Genomic DNA, 15185 nt, shown 5'->3' on the forward strand with positions numbered 1-15185 from the left:
AAGAAAAATCAGAAATGCATGATGGCTACTGGACGTGAGACTAGCCGAGAATTTGGGGCACATCATATATCACACGAACAAGAAGATGAGAATTTCTTTGCTTCTTTATGTAGTATTTATCAACAAGAAATTAAAATAACTTTTATGATAATATAATCCTAATTAAATATCAACTATATATACTAATCGTTGTTGTTATTAATTTGGAGTCTTGGTATAAAGCAATGATTCAGAGTTCAGCGTTGCACCAACCAACTTTGGCAGCATACGAGCCTTTATCCTCGGCCACTGCTCCATGGATGTTGTTTATGCTACAAAGTGGGCATGAGTCAAAGACCCCAAACAGATAAGTTTTATGATTTCTTTTACAATTTCATGAGATTTATAGCCTTCTTTCATTGCACTTCGTGTAGTAGCACAAGAGGAAAGAGATTCGCTGACTTCAGAATTTTCACAAAAGAATTTCTTAAAAAGTCTGCAAATTTCGAGTAATTTAGAGTGAGTAACCATATTTCATATCAGTGTATGTATGCAGTATTAGCATTCAGTTATGATATGGCTGACAAACCATCAGAGTGGGGGACGTGATTTTAAGGATGATATTTCTTTCGTTTAGTTTGAAAAAAAGGGTGAAACCCTTGCCAGCAATTCAAATAATAGGAAACAATTTGTTAGTAAGCAATTGAATTGGAGAAGGACCATTGACAATGCAAGTGTTGAAAACTTGAAAGTGAAACTAGGCTGAAGCAACACAACTCATCCCCAACAGTATGCAAGCCTTTGTCCTCTGCGACTGCTCCAATCCACTTCATTGTTAAAATGAGACGATTGGTTAGTCTCAGACTTGGAGCCATCCAACAATGCTAATTCAAAGGAGCTAATAAAGCCATTAAGCAGGAATTAATTGGTAATGGAGCATGATCTAAACCCCAAGCAGGGAAGATTTCTTCTCTTTAATTATTTCAAGGTTACTACGTGAACTATGCATTTTTATCATAGCATGTAACAAAATGGTATGGTAAGACATTTTACTATGGGTTTTCTTTAATACAGTTTAAGATGAGATAACGAGTATCATCCTTTCATGGCTCTAAATTGTACAAAATTCTCATATGTCATAGATAGATATCTAAGTTTTCTAGTAATGTATGCAGTCGTCCAATCGTGCAAAAGTCATATTTGTGTAGTGAAAAATTCAATTACCAATAAAGAGAGGCATGAGCTCAAGCCAACAAAGATGCTATCTCTAGTCTAGGTTATGTAGGATGGTTGTTATTGAAAACGACATTTACCAAGAGTGACAATAAAATTATTCACAATTCATACTTTCATATACTGTGTCTACTGAATGGAGTAGATCCAATGGGGGCAAGCAACTAACATTCAAATGCCTAATTCTCACAAGGTGCATTAAATGTGTGGCACTATCTCAAGAGTCATCTGCAGATGAGAAAAGAAGGAAATAAGTAATGCATATCCCTCCATTATGTGTTGAATAGCTTGCATAGTGAAGGCAACTAATATTCAACTCCAAGGCGCAGTTATGGTCGAGCGCCGAACTCATGACCGAATATCATTTCCATGGTCGAAGACCGAACTTATGGCACAAGTTAAAGCCTCCAAGAGAAGAATTCTTTTGGCCCTATCTTTTACAATCTCATTTGCATGAAACGATATTGTTACATGTTATAACATTACAGGTGTTAGAGGAATTTCTTAGTCACCTAATAAGATAAGACCTCTCACAATATATTCTAATTTTTGACAATAGGATCATGACAAGATTTTCAATTATCAACTATTTTCTGAGTGGTCAATTGCCATTAAGCTTCATAGGCTTAATGGAAGTTATATACATTACATTGCATGAAACTATAATATGACTATTGCATACACTGACTTGCAGATAGTGTGAAAATTGATGCAGTTGCTTTGCTTTTGCTTATGGGAGTCGAAGCTCCCATATGAATATACCAGTTCCTTTTTTTTGTTTCTCCCTTCATAGCTCTCAATGCATGTCGGTATGTCGGTATATGGAACTTGATTCATTATCCGTTGACATCAGGAATGCAGGGCCCCATGCCTCATTTGAACTAGATTTTTTACTTATTTGATATTTGGATCTGGGTTCATTGCTTATCGATATATTGTAAAGAAGATACACTCTTAAGCCTCACTTGAACACCAACACCTTTGATGATTTTTTTACTAATGTATTTCATAACCTTGGGACCATTCTATCAATATGTAACGTGAATATGTAGAGTTGAATTGCTCTTATATGCACAAGTACGCATAATTCTCATGAAGGGACAAAACTTCTGCTTGACCAAATTGAGTCTAACAAAAATTTGTTGAAGACATTTGTGTAATCAGGACATGGGATAGGAGAAGATTGAAAAGCCAATTATAGGGAGTGTACTCAAGACTTCTGAGCAAAAGAAAAACACTCTACATCAACTTCATCGGTAACGAAGTTGCCTGAGAGAAATGTTCGAATAGAAGAATTCAACATGTGAATGTTTAAGGCGCAACAACTATGGGTGCCGCACCAACTAGCGAGTGAAGATGGTGTCAAGGACTTCTCATCACGGTTACATAATTTACTTGTTGGAAGATTGGAGGATCTAAATTTTTTCTTTCCAACAGATTCTTAACAATTAGCCTTTTTATTATTTTTCTTGAAAAAAAACAGAAGAACAAAAATACCATATTAATCCATTCTATTTATTTTTTACAATGGAATTTAAAGAAATTTTAGAAACATATATCATTCAAGAACAAGATTGCAAAAGTTTTGCCCTTTAAAGATGAGTACGCACATTCGACTCAAGAAACTTTGGAGACTCCCCAATGACCTAAGAAAAGCAGCTTTTCACAGGGGCTAGGCAGGAAAAAAACACCTGGTGGAGTCTGAAATTAGTGGACGAAGAAGAAGCATAGGAAGAAGAAGAAGACTATTATATCTTCACATTCGATAAATATTCCCAAATGGCGTCACCACAAAGTCAATGAGAAACTGATCAAGGTGGACCCGAATGGGTGTCCAAGTTGGTGCGCGATGCTAATAAACCAAAAGTAGCATGTGAAGAACAAGATATTAAGAAGTTTCTGGATTAAGCATGTGAAGAAAAAGATATTAAGAAGTTTCGGGATTAAGTGATTTGATTAGGATCTAAGTTTTTAGATCAGGAGGCTAAATTTTTTTTTCTTTATTTTTTTCTTATTGGTCAAACATAAACTTCATTGATAGAAGAACATGTTATAAGAGATAAACATAAAAATGCAATTAGGCCGAAAAGACAACGAAGCCAAGCAAAGCACCTAAAGACCAAATTAGACTTAATAGCTTGACAAAATTCGTCACCATCACAGCCACTATGTAACTCACCATTCCGATACTCGGGTCCGCAGAAACACCATCAGCACCAACAAAACAAAGGCCCCAAAACAAAAACAAAAATACAAATACAAAGCAGCCCCAAATTAATAACAAAATAAATCCCTAATTTCACAAGACCTAAGATCCACAAACAATATAGTAAAATAATCCAAAAACACTCAACCAACAAAAGAAACAACTAAACCCAGTAACCATGTCCACCACTCGAGGACCAACAATAGAATAATTCCCATATAAACAAAGCAAGTAGACAAATCACAATTAAAACCACAGAAAGAGGCGGCGCAGAGACCCAAACCACCAAAATGGTTTTGCACACCTTCATCTGAGTGAACGATTACTCGTTCTTAAGGTGTTTAGCGAACACAATGGCTAAATAAGTCTTCTCATTCGAAGGCAAGCATTTGGCAGGGAATTTGATGATATATGGGTAAAGGGATGGAAAGATAGATGATAACATATGTATGAGACACAAAGTGGAGAAATATGAAATGTTGTAAAATTAGGGATTTGAGATATTTTCGGGCTAATTTGGATTCAATGCAGCAAAACAAAAGTCTCTGAGGAATGAGTGGAAAACCAAAAGGAAGAGAACCAAATGGTCCAATTAGAGGTCAATCTCAGGCTCACCACCATTGAAAATCAGGGACTGGGGAGAGCCACCATCAATAGATGGGGCATACCACCGTCCTTGGAAGATGGTGCAAGTGGTATCATCCTTTTTTGCTTAACTGCCTTTCTTCGATCCTCTTTTTCTTCGCTTCCTACAATCCCTGCGATCTCTGCAATCTCTGTGATCTGCAATCAATGATCTACAATCTCTACGCTATCTACAATATTTGATTTCTCTGTAATTTCTACAATGTGCAATCTCTGAGCTTTGATTACTACCAAATCATGATCGACCTTTTATTCTCTGTGATATGCAGTTACGATGACATCGTCGAGCTCATCTCCAGTGAATCATGAAGTTCCCACCCCAAATTCATCTCCGATGAACCCTAATTTCACAGCGGTTCCTCATTTTCCCTTAATTTCTTCAATTTTAATTCATAATATAAGCTGTATGATTCCTACGAAGATCAAACGAGATAATTACCTTATCTAGAAGGCATTATTTGCTCCAATTTTTCGTCGATATAAGCTCACATGAATTGTTGATGGCTATGACGTTTGTCTCTCATCATTTATTCTTGATGCATTTGGCAAGAACACTGGAATTTCAAATCCAAAGTTTGATTTGTGGTATGAAAAGGATATAAATATCCTAATTTGGTTGAATTCCACACTTTCAGAAGATCTTATTCCTTTCACAGTTGGCATCACATCATCTTGTGAATTATGGATCAATTTTGAGCAATGCTTTTGAGGAGTCTCAGTTGCTCACATCCATTAGCTTCGATCTCGCCTTCATTTTGTTCAGAAAGGAGATCAAGCAATTTTAGAGTATATTCAACTCATCAAGAACATCTCTGATGCACTATTGGCTGCTGAAGCTCCGATTTCTAAAAGTGATCTAATTGCGGTCACACTAAAAGGCCTCTCTGATGATTATGAGTCATTCATTGACTCGATTATGCTTTGCATCTCGTCCACCTCTTAGGATGAATTACATGGACTGCAAACCACAAACCACAATGCCTTGCAACCTACAAACCTCAATGCCATAATCAGCTATCTCAATCCTAACTACTTCTCCAACTTTAACCAACTCATCACCTTTACTTACCACTACTAATACTTCTTCATTACCACTTATTTCACCAAGTCCAAATCCCTTTCCATTACTACCACAACCATCCATCACCACAAACACTCATTCCGTGATCAAGATCCAAAGCTGGGATCTTTAAACCAAAAGCCTTAGCAGGCACTAAACATCTACTTGATACTTTAAACTTTGTTTCCATTACTTACGTACAAGCCTCTTAACATAATCATTGAAAGAATGCCATGGCTGAGGAATTTCAAGCACTATAGTCTACAAGAACTTGGTTTCTTATTCCTTCTTCTCCAAGTCAAAATTTGGTGGGAGGTAAATGGGTTTTTCGAATTACAAGAAAACCAAATGGCACTGTGGACGAGTACAAAGCCTGTTTAGTAGCCAAAGGGTTCCATCAATAAGAGGGAATTAATTTTTCAGGAAACCTTTAGACTAGTTGCCAAACCTGTAACTATTAGGATTCTTTTGACTTTAGCAGTGCAGTTTGATTGGTTCTTAAACCAATTGGATATCAGTAATGCCTTCTTGCATGAAACACTCAAGGTGGAGGTCTTCATGCAACAACCTCTGAGTTTTATTAATCAATCTAAAGCCTCTTATGTGTACAAGCTCAATAAATCTCTATATGGTCTAGAACAAGCCTTCATAACATGGTATGACAAACTAGACTTTGCTTTCTCTTGGTTTCCACAACTCTCGATCAGATTGTTTTTTCTGTTTGTTACATTTGAGCCTGCCCTTGTCATTGTCCTAGAATATGTTGATGATATACTAGTAATTGGAACTAATGCTCAGTTTGCAAAGCTTTCATTCATAGGCTAAGTCAACTTTTTCTAGTAAAAGACTTAGGCCTTTTACACTATTTCCTGGGTTTGGAAGTACACAGAAGCTCAGGAGGTATCTTTCTATCCCAACATAAATATGTAATCGATCTTCTGCTCAAAACACACACGGATGGCAACGAACCTTGTGCTACACCTCTTGGCACTCAAAAATTGGATCTTAGTGGTACACTCTTTTCTAATCCATATGAATACAGATCTATTGTTAGGGCATTACAATATTTGACTTGGACTAAGCTTGACCTATCTTTTGTTGTTAATCAACTCTGTCAATTCTTACATTGTCCTAGAGACACACATTTTCAGTCTATTAAAATAGTTCTAAGATTTCTCAAAGGTACTGTTGATGAAGGACTTTGGTTCAAGAAAAGTTCACTGCATTTAATTACCTTATCGGATGTTGATTGGGTAGGATGTGTGTTTGACAGGCGTTCTACCAGTAGCTACTATGTTTACCTTGGTAGTAATCTCATTAGCTAAAGTGCAAAGAAGCAACACAAAGTTGCTCGTTCCTCCACTGAAGTTGAATATCGATCCTTGGCACACACATCTGCAGAAGTTACTTGGATATGCAAAATCTTCAAGGACGTAGCCTTTCCTTTATCTAAAGTTCTAGTGCTTTGGTGTGACAATGTGTCCTGCCATCTCTTTAGCATCTAATCCCGTCTTCCATGCTAGAACCAAACACATGGAAATTGACTATCACTATATTTAAGGACTTGTCTTGGCTTATCTTCTCAAAGTTCAATTTGTTCCTAATCACAATCAAATTGCAGATATTCATACTAAATCTCTATCCAAAGCTCGTTTTCAGTTTCTCAGGTCCAAGGTTTCTTTTTGGCACTCATCCATTCAACTTGAGGGGGGTGTAAAGAGACACATCATCCTCAATCAAGTGAACAGTGCCAGCTAGACTCCAAGTCATTAGTACACTTAGCAATTACTTAGTGTAGAAGTTTTGTTTGTTGTAACTACATTCTAACTAATCATAGCTTAAGGTTAACTAGTTACATTAGTTGATAACTAATCTTTATTGACTGACTTGTATAAATACCCCTATGTAATCATTTTAATCAATGAGAAATATCTTTCTAATACAAGCTACCATCAGCGACAAATAGCGCAAAACAGCTAACAGGGAATTCCTGGCAAGGCAGATAAAGAAGGGGAAAACGGGTGAGAGATAAGGACAGTGTGAGAGAAGAAAGTTGGTGGGAAGCATGGAGAAAGTAGGAGGAAGGGGAGGGGCTACCGCCTACCCATAGATGATGGACCCAAAATGAGTGGGTGGCAACTTAAGGGTTTTTAGATATTTCTCTCATAAGCGGCGAACTAGGCTTGAGTTTTCTAATTTTTCGACATTTTTTAAAATGATTTGTATTTTTTATAGCCACACAAGCAAACATGTGGAACCTACATTTGCCACGTCATCACGCTTAATTTGACAAAATTGACCGTGTAAAAGATTGAAATTAAAGCACAACTTTTGTATAACACTGCAATATTTTAAAGATGAGGTGTTACACCAAAACTTGAAAGTGTAAACTGAGATGTTTTAAATATATAAAGCCTTTCCATACTTTTTCATTAAAAACCAAACAATTTGCTAGCACTGATCTACACCAACCTTAACTCCATCGAACATATAGCAAATAAATCTTTGTTTATTTAAATTACAAAACGAAAAATAACTATTTAATTTTCATTTCTCAAACAATTTTCCTTTTGGTTGTCCTGGAATTAAAATTGGAAATGTACCCAACGACCACCTATGAGTCTCTCTCTCTCTCTCTCTCCCTCTCTCTAAAATGTATATTATGCCGCCATATGAGAAGTATAGAGCTAGATTATCTGCCTTCTTGTTTGGGTGTTCTTTTCATCTTCTTTTATTTTGTGCGCTTAAGTTATATTAATATTTTATATTAAATTTTTTATATAAAGATAATAAGATAAAAAATAATAAAAATATAAAATATTGACGTAACTTAACCGTGATTGTACAAATAAAAGAAAATAAGAAAGGCACCAAACAAGAAGGCAGACAATCTGCCTTCGTAAAGTATAGGGGTAGTTTGTCTTGTATGGAAACAAAGCCATGAGAGCATTAAATGAAGAGACACCATGACTTCTACATGCACTGCCAATTCTCATCAGCGCTCTGATCTTATTCCCAAAATTGCCTAAAGAAAACACCCCAGTTCTGAAAAGCCTATTCCTTTAGCCATATAGGTACTAAGCTCACCGCAAATTACATCCTAACCATTCATCCACACACCCAACCTAATATGCTTAACAACAACCTTACACTCCAAACCCTCCCTCCACCCACAGCCTTTTGCCTTTTGATTCTAAAACCCTTCTCTCAGTTCTCAGTTTTCAGTTATCTGATCTTCTCTCCCATGGCTTCCTCTAGCTACAATCCACAACCACAAGGTCCCCAACTGAACCCTTATGCAGAACCATGGAAACCCAATACTGTTGTTTGCCAACCCTTTTCTGCTCCAAATAATCTTCAGCTTCCTAGGGCAGGGAGACGTCCAGGTTACAGTAAGGGCAAAAGGGTCCACCCAAGCAAAATTTTCAATGGCCCCAATATTCCTTCTCCTCCTCCTCCCAGGAGAACATCAGATAGGACGAGTAGGCCATGGAAGAAGCTTGATCATGGGGCAAAGTGGGTTCCGAAAAACAAGGGGAAGATGCAGCTGCATGAAGAAGAGAAGAAGCTTGTCATTCCTTTTCCATCTTGTCCTGATGGGCAAGCAAGGTCTCGTATAACCACTGTCATGGTTAAGAATATTCCAAATCAGTTTAAGTATAACACCCTCTCTCTCTCTCTCTCTCTCTCTCTAGATCTCTCGCACTTTGAGATTTTGGATTTTTTTGTGGAACAAAAGGATCGTAACTTTATTGTGGATTGAAAAAAGAAAGATTGAACTTTGAAAAGAAAAAGAAAAAAAAATCGAACCTTTATTTTGGTTTGAAAATAAAAAGGTCGGAACATTATTTTGGTTTGAAAATAAAGTTTGAAAACGTTCTTACAAAATTCCTAATCTCTCTCTCTCTCTCTCCCCCTCTCTCTCTCAGTTCATTTGGTATTTTGGATTTGTTGTTCAAGAAAAATGATAAAGTTTGAAACTTCATTTTTGTTTGAGGAAAAAGATCGTAACTTTTCTGCGTTTGTACATGTTTTCTGCATCTTTCGACACTCTCACTGTTCATATGGAGTAAAATGAACATAGCAAATCTCTTTTGTCCCTCTTTCTTTAAAGATTGAACTTTTCGTCTTCAATGTTTACCTTTTCCGTCTGAAACAAGTCTTGTCTGAGAGTACATGTGATTGTGTTTCAATAACGCTTACAATATAATAACAACATACAGAACATTACATGCATTAAATTTTATTTTAATTTATAAATTAAAGCATGTCTGCAAATATTGATGTGTTTATATATGTAGGAGGACTGATTTTCTGAACGTACTGAAAACGCATTGTTATCAAGAGAACCAAATGCGTCACATACGCGATGAACGAAACAATTCCAAGTTCGATTTCGTTTATCTGCCCATGGACTTCAAGTGAGTAACATTTAATTTTTACTACACTGAAATTAATTAGTTTTTCTCAAACCTTGTTTGTGCGGTTTTAGTTTTTATTTTCGATAATTTTGTTTCCATATATGTAGGAGAAAGCGGATTTCAAATCTGGGTTATGCGTTTGTGAATTTCACAAGTCCTGAAGGAGCACTGAGATTTTACTGGGAATTTCACAACCGACCTTGGAGAGTAGGATTCAACCCAAAAATATGTGAAGTTACACGTGCCGAAATCCAGGTTAATTGACTAATAAACCTGAGTACTTTGTTTTGATTATATAAGATGGATTTTCTAATTAAAACTTTTATCTATTTATTTATTAAAAAAAAATTCTGAGTTTTTATTTTGGAACTGGGATCTTCGAATTTCAGTGAGTGAGCTTATTTTTTATATTATTGATTTTCTTATTTGGTTTTGAAATATTGTAGGGCAAGAGTTCTCTAATGGCAAATTTTAGGTACAAGCGGTTTTGGTGTCACCTACATTCGTACCTGCCGGTAGTTTTGGCACCTGCATGTGACGGTATGAATCTGCCTAAGGTAACCGTGGTCGGAAAACTTGCTGGCAAATCATCTTACTACAAGTGATCTGTGCCTTGTGAGGTTCATTTGGTCATATATGTACATATGTAGGGATATATATATATATATATTCTAAGCTTCAATGATTTAACATATTTGGTGTCTTAACTTAGCTGAAATCTGAATTGTGAATATATGGTCTTATGATGTGCCATGATGTTGGCTTCTTAAGTGAGGAACTTCAAATGAGTATCTTTAAATATGTGTGCTATGTGAAGTGGTTGATGTTTTAAGGATCAATGTGAAATGCTTGGCTTTATTGCTTGATTAGTGTTATAATTTTATTTCTCGAGACATATAGTTCTTATAAACCTTGCTTATTCTCTGTATAATACGAGCACGGGATAGTGTATTCAACTCTCCCCTCTTCATTATAACTTCAATCATACGATAGGATATGATTATATCGTGCTTAGAATTTGATTGGATTGAATAATTCATTATATTTTTTCGAAAAAAAAAAAATCATTATATTTAAGATATGTTGAAATGAAGAAATCTTGTTCAACTTGAAAGTGGAGGATGAATTATTCATTAAACATATTTTCTCTTTCCAATATACCAACAAAACCACCATTTTCTTGAAATATGAAATAAATAACAATTACCAACCATAATACAATGATTAGATATATTTTTGAGAAACGCTAAGGAAACTCTCAAAAGTTGGATTTTTCATGAATTTTTTCGTCACCTCATGTTTTTGACACGATTCTCGTGTCAATATTATAAAACATTGTGCTTAAAACATAAAGTGGTTAACTTCCCCAATTCGTCAGAATTCCCAAATACTTCCCTGGGTCATCTACTTGTGGCATATTCAGAATGCTACAAAGATCCTGACACACCTCAACTGGTGTATTAGCACTAAAATAAACCATAGACTTTTGCAAACTAGTTATCTTGATCGGACGCATGACAATAGCCATTGAGAAGATTCACAATATTCTAACAGTTGTTTCTTGTGGTTTTTAGAAAAATCAGAGTGTCATATGCGAATAGAAGAGATAACACCTCACTAACAAGAAGGAATAAATATGGTGAAAGTGGGTCATCCTGCCTCAAACCCTTTGTTGGCTTAAATCTCCTTCCCGCATTGGCCTATGTTAAGGATCGTGTTCTTAGGAAGATAAAAGGGTGGAAACAACAGTTCATTTCTCAAGCTGGGTGGAAGGTGTTGATTAAGGTTGTTGCTTAGATAGTGCCCGCGTACCCAATGAATATATTTAAATTCCCGGATACCTTATGTAATGAGATTGATGCTGCACTTGCAAGATTTTGGTGGGGGCAAAGAGAAAACGAGAGAAGAATTCACTAGGTTACTTGGGAAGATATGGGGTACTCAAAATGTGAAGGGGGAATGGGTTTCAAGAACTTGAAAGAGCTTAATGTTGCTCTTCTTGCCAAGCAATGTTGGAGATTAATTCATGATTCAAATTCTTTGTGGGCCTAGGTCTTAAAGGAGCCATATTTCCCTTATGTTTTGTTTTTGGAAGCCAAGAAGGGTGGGCGGGCTTCATGGATTTGGTCCAGTTTGCTTGAAGGAAGGGAGTTGTTGCTAAATGGTATGCAATGACAAGTTATGAGTGGTAATCAAATTAAATTTTGGGTTGATAAATGGGTTCCAAGTATTGACTGTGGCCGCCCAAACCCTCTTAATGAAGTAGATGTGGACAGAGAAATGCACGTTGCTTCTGTTATTCACCCGGCAGATGGTAGTTAGGATTTGGAGTCAATTCACAATTTGATCTCTGAAGAGGATTGTAAGGCAGTTTCTAATATCCAGGTGGGTGATTCTAGGAGGAGGATAGGTTGATATGGCCTACGGATAGGAAGGGGACTTACTCTGTTAAATCGGGTTATAGATGGCTTCGAAACAATAATGATAGAAGACGAAATTGACGACCTTCCTCTTCAAGGTATACTGATCAGGCGGTGTGGCATGGGATTTGGAGGTTGGAGGTCCCTCCAAAAATTTGAAACTTCTTATGGAAAGGAATCAAGTGTGTTATTGCTACGTAGCTAAACCTTTTCAAACAAAGGCGTGCCACGTCTCCCTTCTGTTCGATTTGCAATGAGTGCGAGGAGTCTGTTGAACATCTTCTATTTTTTTGTCCTTGGGTTAATCTGGTATGGTTTGGTGGCCCCTTGATAAAGTTGATAATAGTTCTATTACTAATTTTGATGCTTGGCTCTTTAAAGTGTTCAAGGAGAATTTTGGGGTAAGGCGGAGAGGGTGAGAATTCAGACTTTGTTGGCCTTCACATGCTGGCAGATATGGAAAACTCAATGTAAGTCTATTTTTAACGTCAACCCTCCTTCTCCTATGCAAACTGTACAGTTATTCAATGTGCTTATACTATGTTCATGAGGCGAGAGAAAGGAACATTATCCAGCGAGATGCAATGCCTATTGTTTAGCGGGACTATACTTGGTCTCCACTCCCTCCCAAATGGTAAAAATTAATGTTGATGTGAGTTGGAAACATGAGGATTCAAAAAGTTTTGGTCATGAGAGACTCGAGGAAAAAATGTTTGATGATTCGAAGAAATGATGTGCATGCCTCTTGTCCAGAAGTTGCTGAGGCTCTGGCAGTTCTAGAAAGGTGTCTTTTGGCTCAACACAGCAACTTTTCACAAATTATGGTGGAATCTGATTGCGAGCAATTAATTTCTTATTTAAATGGTGGTGCTGAAAATTGCAGTTGGAAGATATACCCTATTTTAAGTCGTATTCGGCAATTGGGGTGTCATTTTCTCAACTGTGTGTGGTCCTGGATGCCAAGGACAGGGAATGAAGCAGGTGAACTATGTCGCTAGATTTTGTGGAGCAAAGATGAGCGATTCTGCCTAGGTCATCAGACCCCCATCTTTGTTGATGAGGATTTTGAACAAAGATGGGTTACCTTGTTCTCCTTCTTAGGTAGGGTTGGTGTGGCTTGGGGAAGATGTGATAGCCTTGTTTGGCAGCGTCTTTTGTGTTCCCCTTCTTGCTTGTATGTGTTTTGTTGGTCAGGTGTTCTTGGCTTTCTTTGTTTGAGGTGGCTTTTGCCTTGGAATGAAATTTCCTTTTTACCAAAAAAAAAAACAAAAAAAACATAAAGTGGTGGGGAGTCTCAATTGAGAGTCTCCTTGGCATTTCTCTATATTTTTCCCCGAGTGACTAGTGCATTAAAATTACAATTCACTCGGTCAAGTAAGCAAGATTTTGGGTTCATATCTAGCTAATTTCAACATTATAGCATACAAGAATAGCAGTGAATGCATGTAGAAATGACATAGATCAATTTTTCTGCTCCAAAAATTAGTGTCTTCTCTATGGCCCCAATTGTTGAAGGACACATATTTATAAACTTAATTTTATTGTCATAAACTTAGGGCTAGTTTGGTATTGGTGTGCTTTTTAAAAGAAACTGCTTATGCTTTGCTATGAGAATAAAGGTTTAATTAACTAAATAACTTTGTTGAGTGTTTGGTAAACCTTTTTTTTTTTTAAATTGTTTTTAACAAAAAAAAAAAGTGACTAAGTGTGGGGTAGACTTTTATATAAAATTGCTATGGTTATGTTAAATGACTAAAAAGAATATGTTATTAATGTGATATTATAATTGCCAAAGTTAATAATGTAATGGCAAACATTGTAATTTTGTAAAATATGCGGGAGTATACTTGCCATTTAAAAATTTCATTGAATGAGCAATGATCACTATACTTTGAAAACAAAACACTTATTCTAGAAGCATGATAGACCCTGCTTCTGCTTCTTTTTATTCTTTTCTAGGGTCACTGACAACAGTTTTTTTAAAAAAGAACTTTTTCTTTTGTTTAACCAAATACATTTAATATTTCAAATATTTTAATAAACTATATTTTTTTAAAGTACTACAATCTCAAACCAGCCTTTAACATGTGTCAAATAATGATTGAGGCCACATAGAAGTCACATCCATTTTAGATGCACTACAAATCCTGAGGCGAGCGACACAAAGTAATTTACACTACTAGTTCAAAAGTATTTTTGAATACATTTAAAAGTATTTTTTAAGAGCCACTTAGTGCTACTATCTAGTGATATTCCTCTTCACTTGTAAGTGAGAGGTCTTAGGTTCAGTTCTCTCCAAAGGCAAATTTGAATCATATTATTGCTAGCCTATTGTGAGGATCAGCCTAGCCCCCTCTCTCTTAGTGTAGATAATATCGTTTATTTAAAAAAAATAATTAATACAATAATATAGTTGTACTAAGTTGCGGAATATTTGAGCAAAACAATAGAGTGGTCAATCATAATAAGTTGATATCTAAATCGTCATCAATAAAAATGGAGCAAAAAGAATAGGTATATCACAATATTATAGTGCCAAGTAACTGTGTCAAAGCTATTTTTAGAATGGTAAATTAAAGTCATTATAAATGATAAAAATCAAGGAATAATTCACAAGAGGAACAAAACAAACTCTAACAACACCACTTACGTACTTTGAACCCAACAAATACAAAATTATTACTCAAAGTTAAAGCATGAACCTATAGAATTCCAATTACTAGAAAATTAATTAAAGCATTTATTCATGAGTTCATGAACATCACCCTCATTTTTTTTTTTTTTTTGGAAAGCTGAACATCACCCTCATTAGGTCAGTCAATAAATCACTCAATCCACCGCCATCACTCTCATTTTTTTTTTGGAAAGCTAAACATCACCCTCATTAGGTCAATAAAGCACTCAATCCACTGCTTCTGGCAAAAAAAAAAAAAAAAATCTGATTTTATTTCTTACGTACTAATTACTATAATTGTTGATTGGAGTCCCCTTCTGTACTGTATATAAATTAGACCATGAGCATAGGTACCATCCATCTTAGTCTTACCCCTACGATTTCAGTACCGAAACATCTTTAGCACAATTTTCTCAAAAATGGCTGCCTCGGTCAAGTCCTTCATTGTGATTCTTCTTTTCTGTCTCATTAGCAAAGGTAAATAGTTGTAAAAATTGATTTGCTTCGGCACCCTCTCTCACTAGTAGAAAAAATAGCTTACGCGACG

General features: G+C 36.1%; 1 protein-coding gene across 1 annotated transcript; it reads left to right on the forward strand.

The window, feature by feature from the left end:
* The first annotated feature begins 8005 nt into the window (after window positions 1-8005).
* On the forward strand, window positions 8006-10407 carry LOC125476972 (protein MEI2-like 6). Its single transcript, XM_048583690.1, has 4 exons — window positions 8006-8780; window positions 9425-9544; window positions 9652-9799; window positions 9991-10407. Exons 1-4 carry the CDS (start codon window positions 8254-8256, stop codon window positions 10147-10149), a joined length of 954 nt encoding a protein of 317 aa, XP_048439647.1. The 5' UTR covers window positions 8006-8253; the 3' UTR covers window positions 10150-10407.
* The last annotated feature ends 4778 nt before the right edge of the window (window positions 10408-15185 follow it).

The sequence above is a fragment of a genome, unplaced genomic scaffold, assembly GCF_019419815.1.
Source record: "Pyrus x bretschneideri cultivar Hongxiangsu unplaced genomic scaffold, Pyrus_bretschneideri_v1 Contig2, whole genome shotgun sequence".
Classification (NCBI taxonomy): domain Eukaryota; kingdom Viridiplantae; phylum Streptophyta; class Magnoliopsida; order Rosales; family Rosaceae; genus Pyrus; species Pyrus x bretschneideri.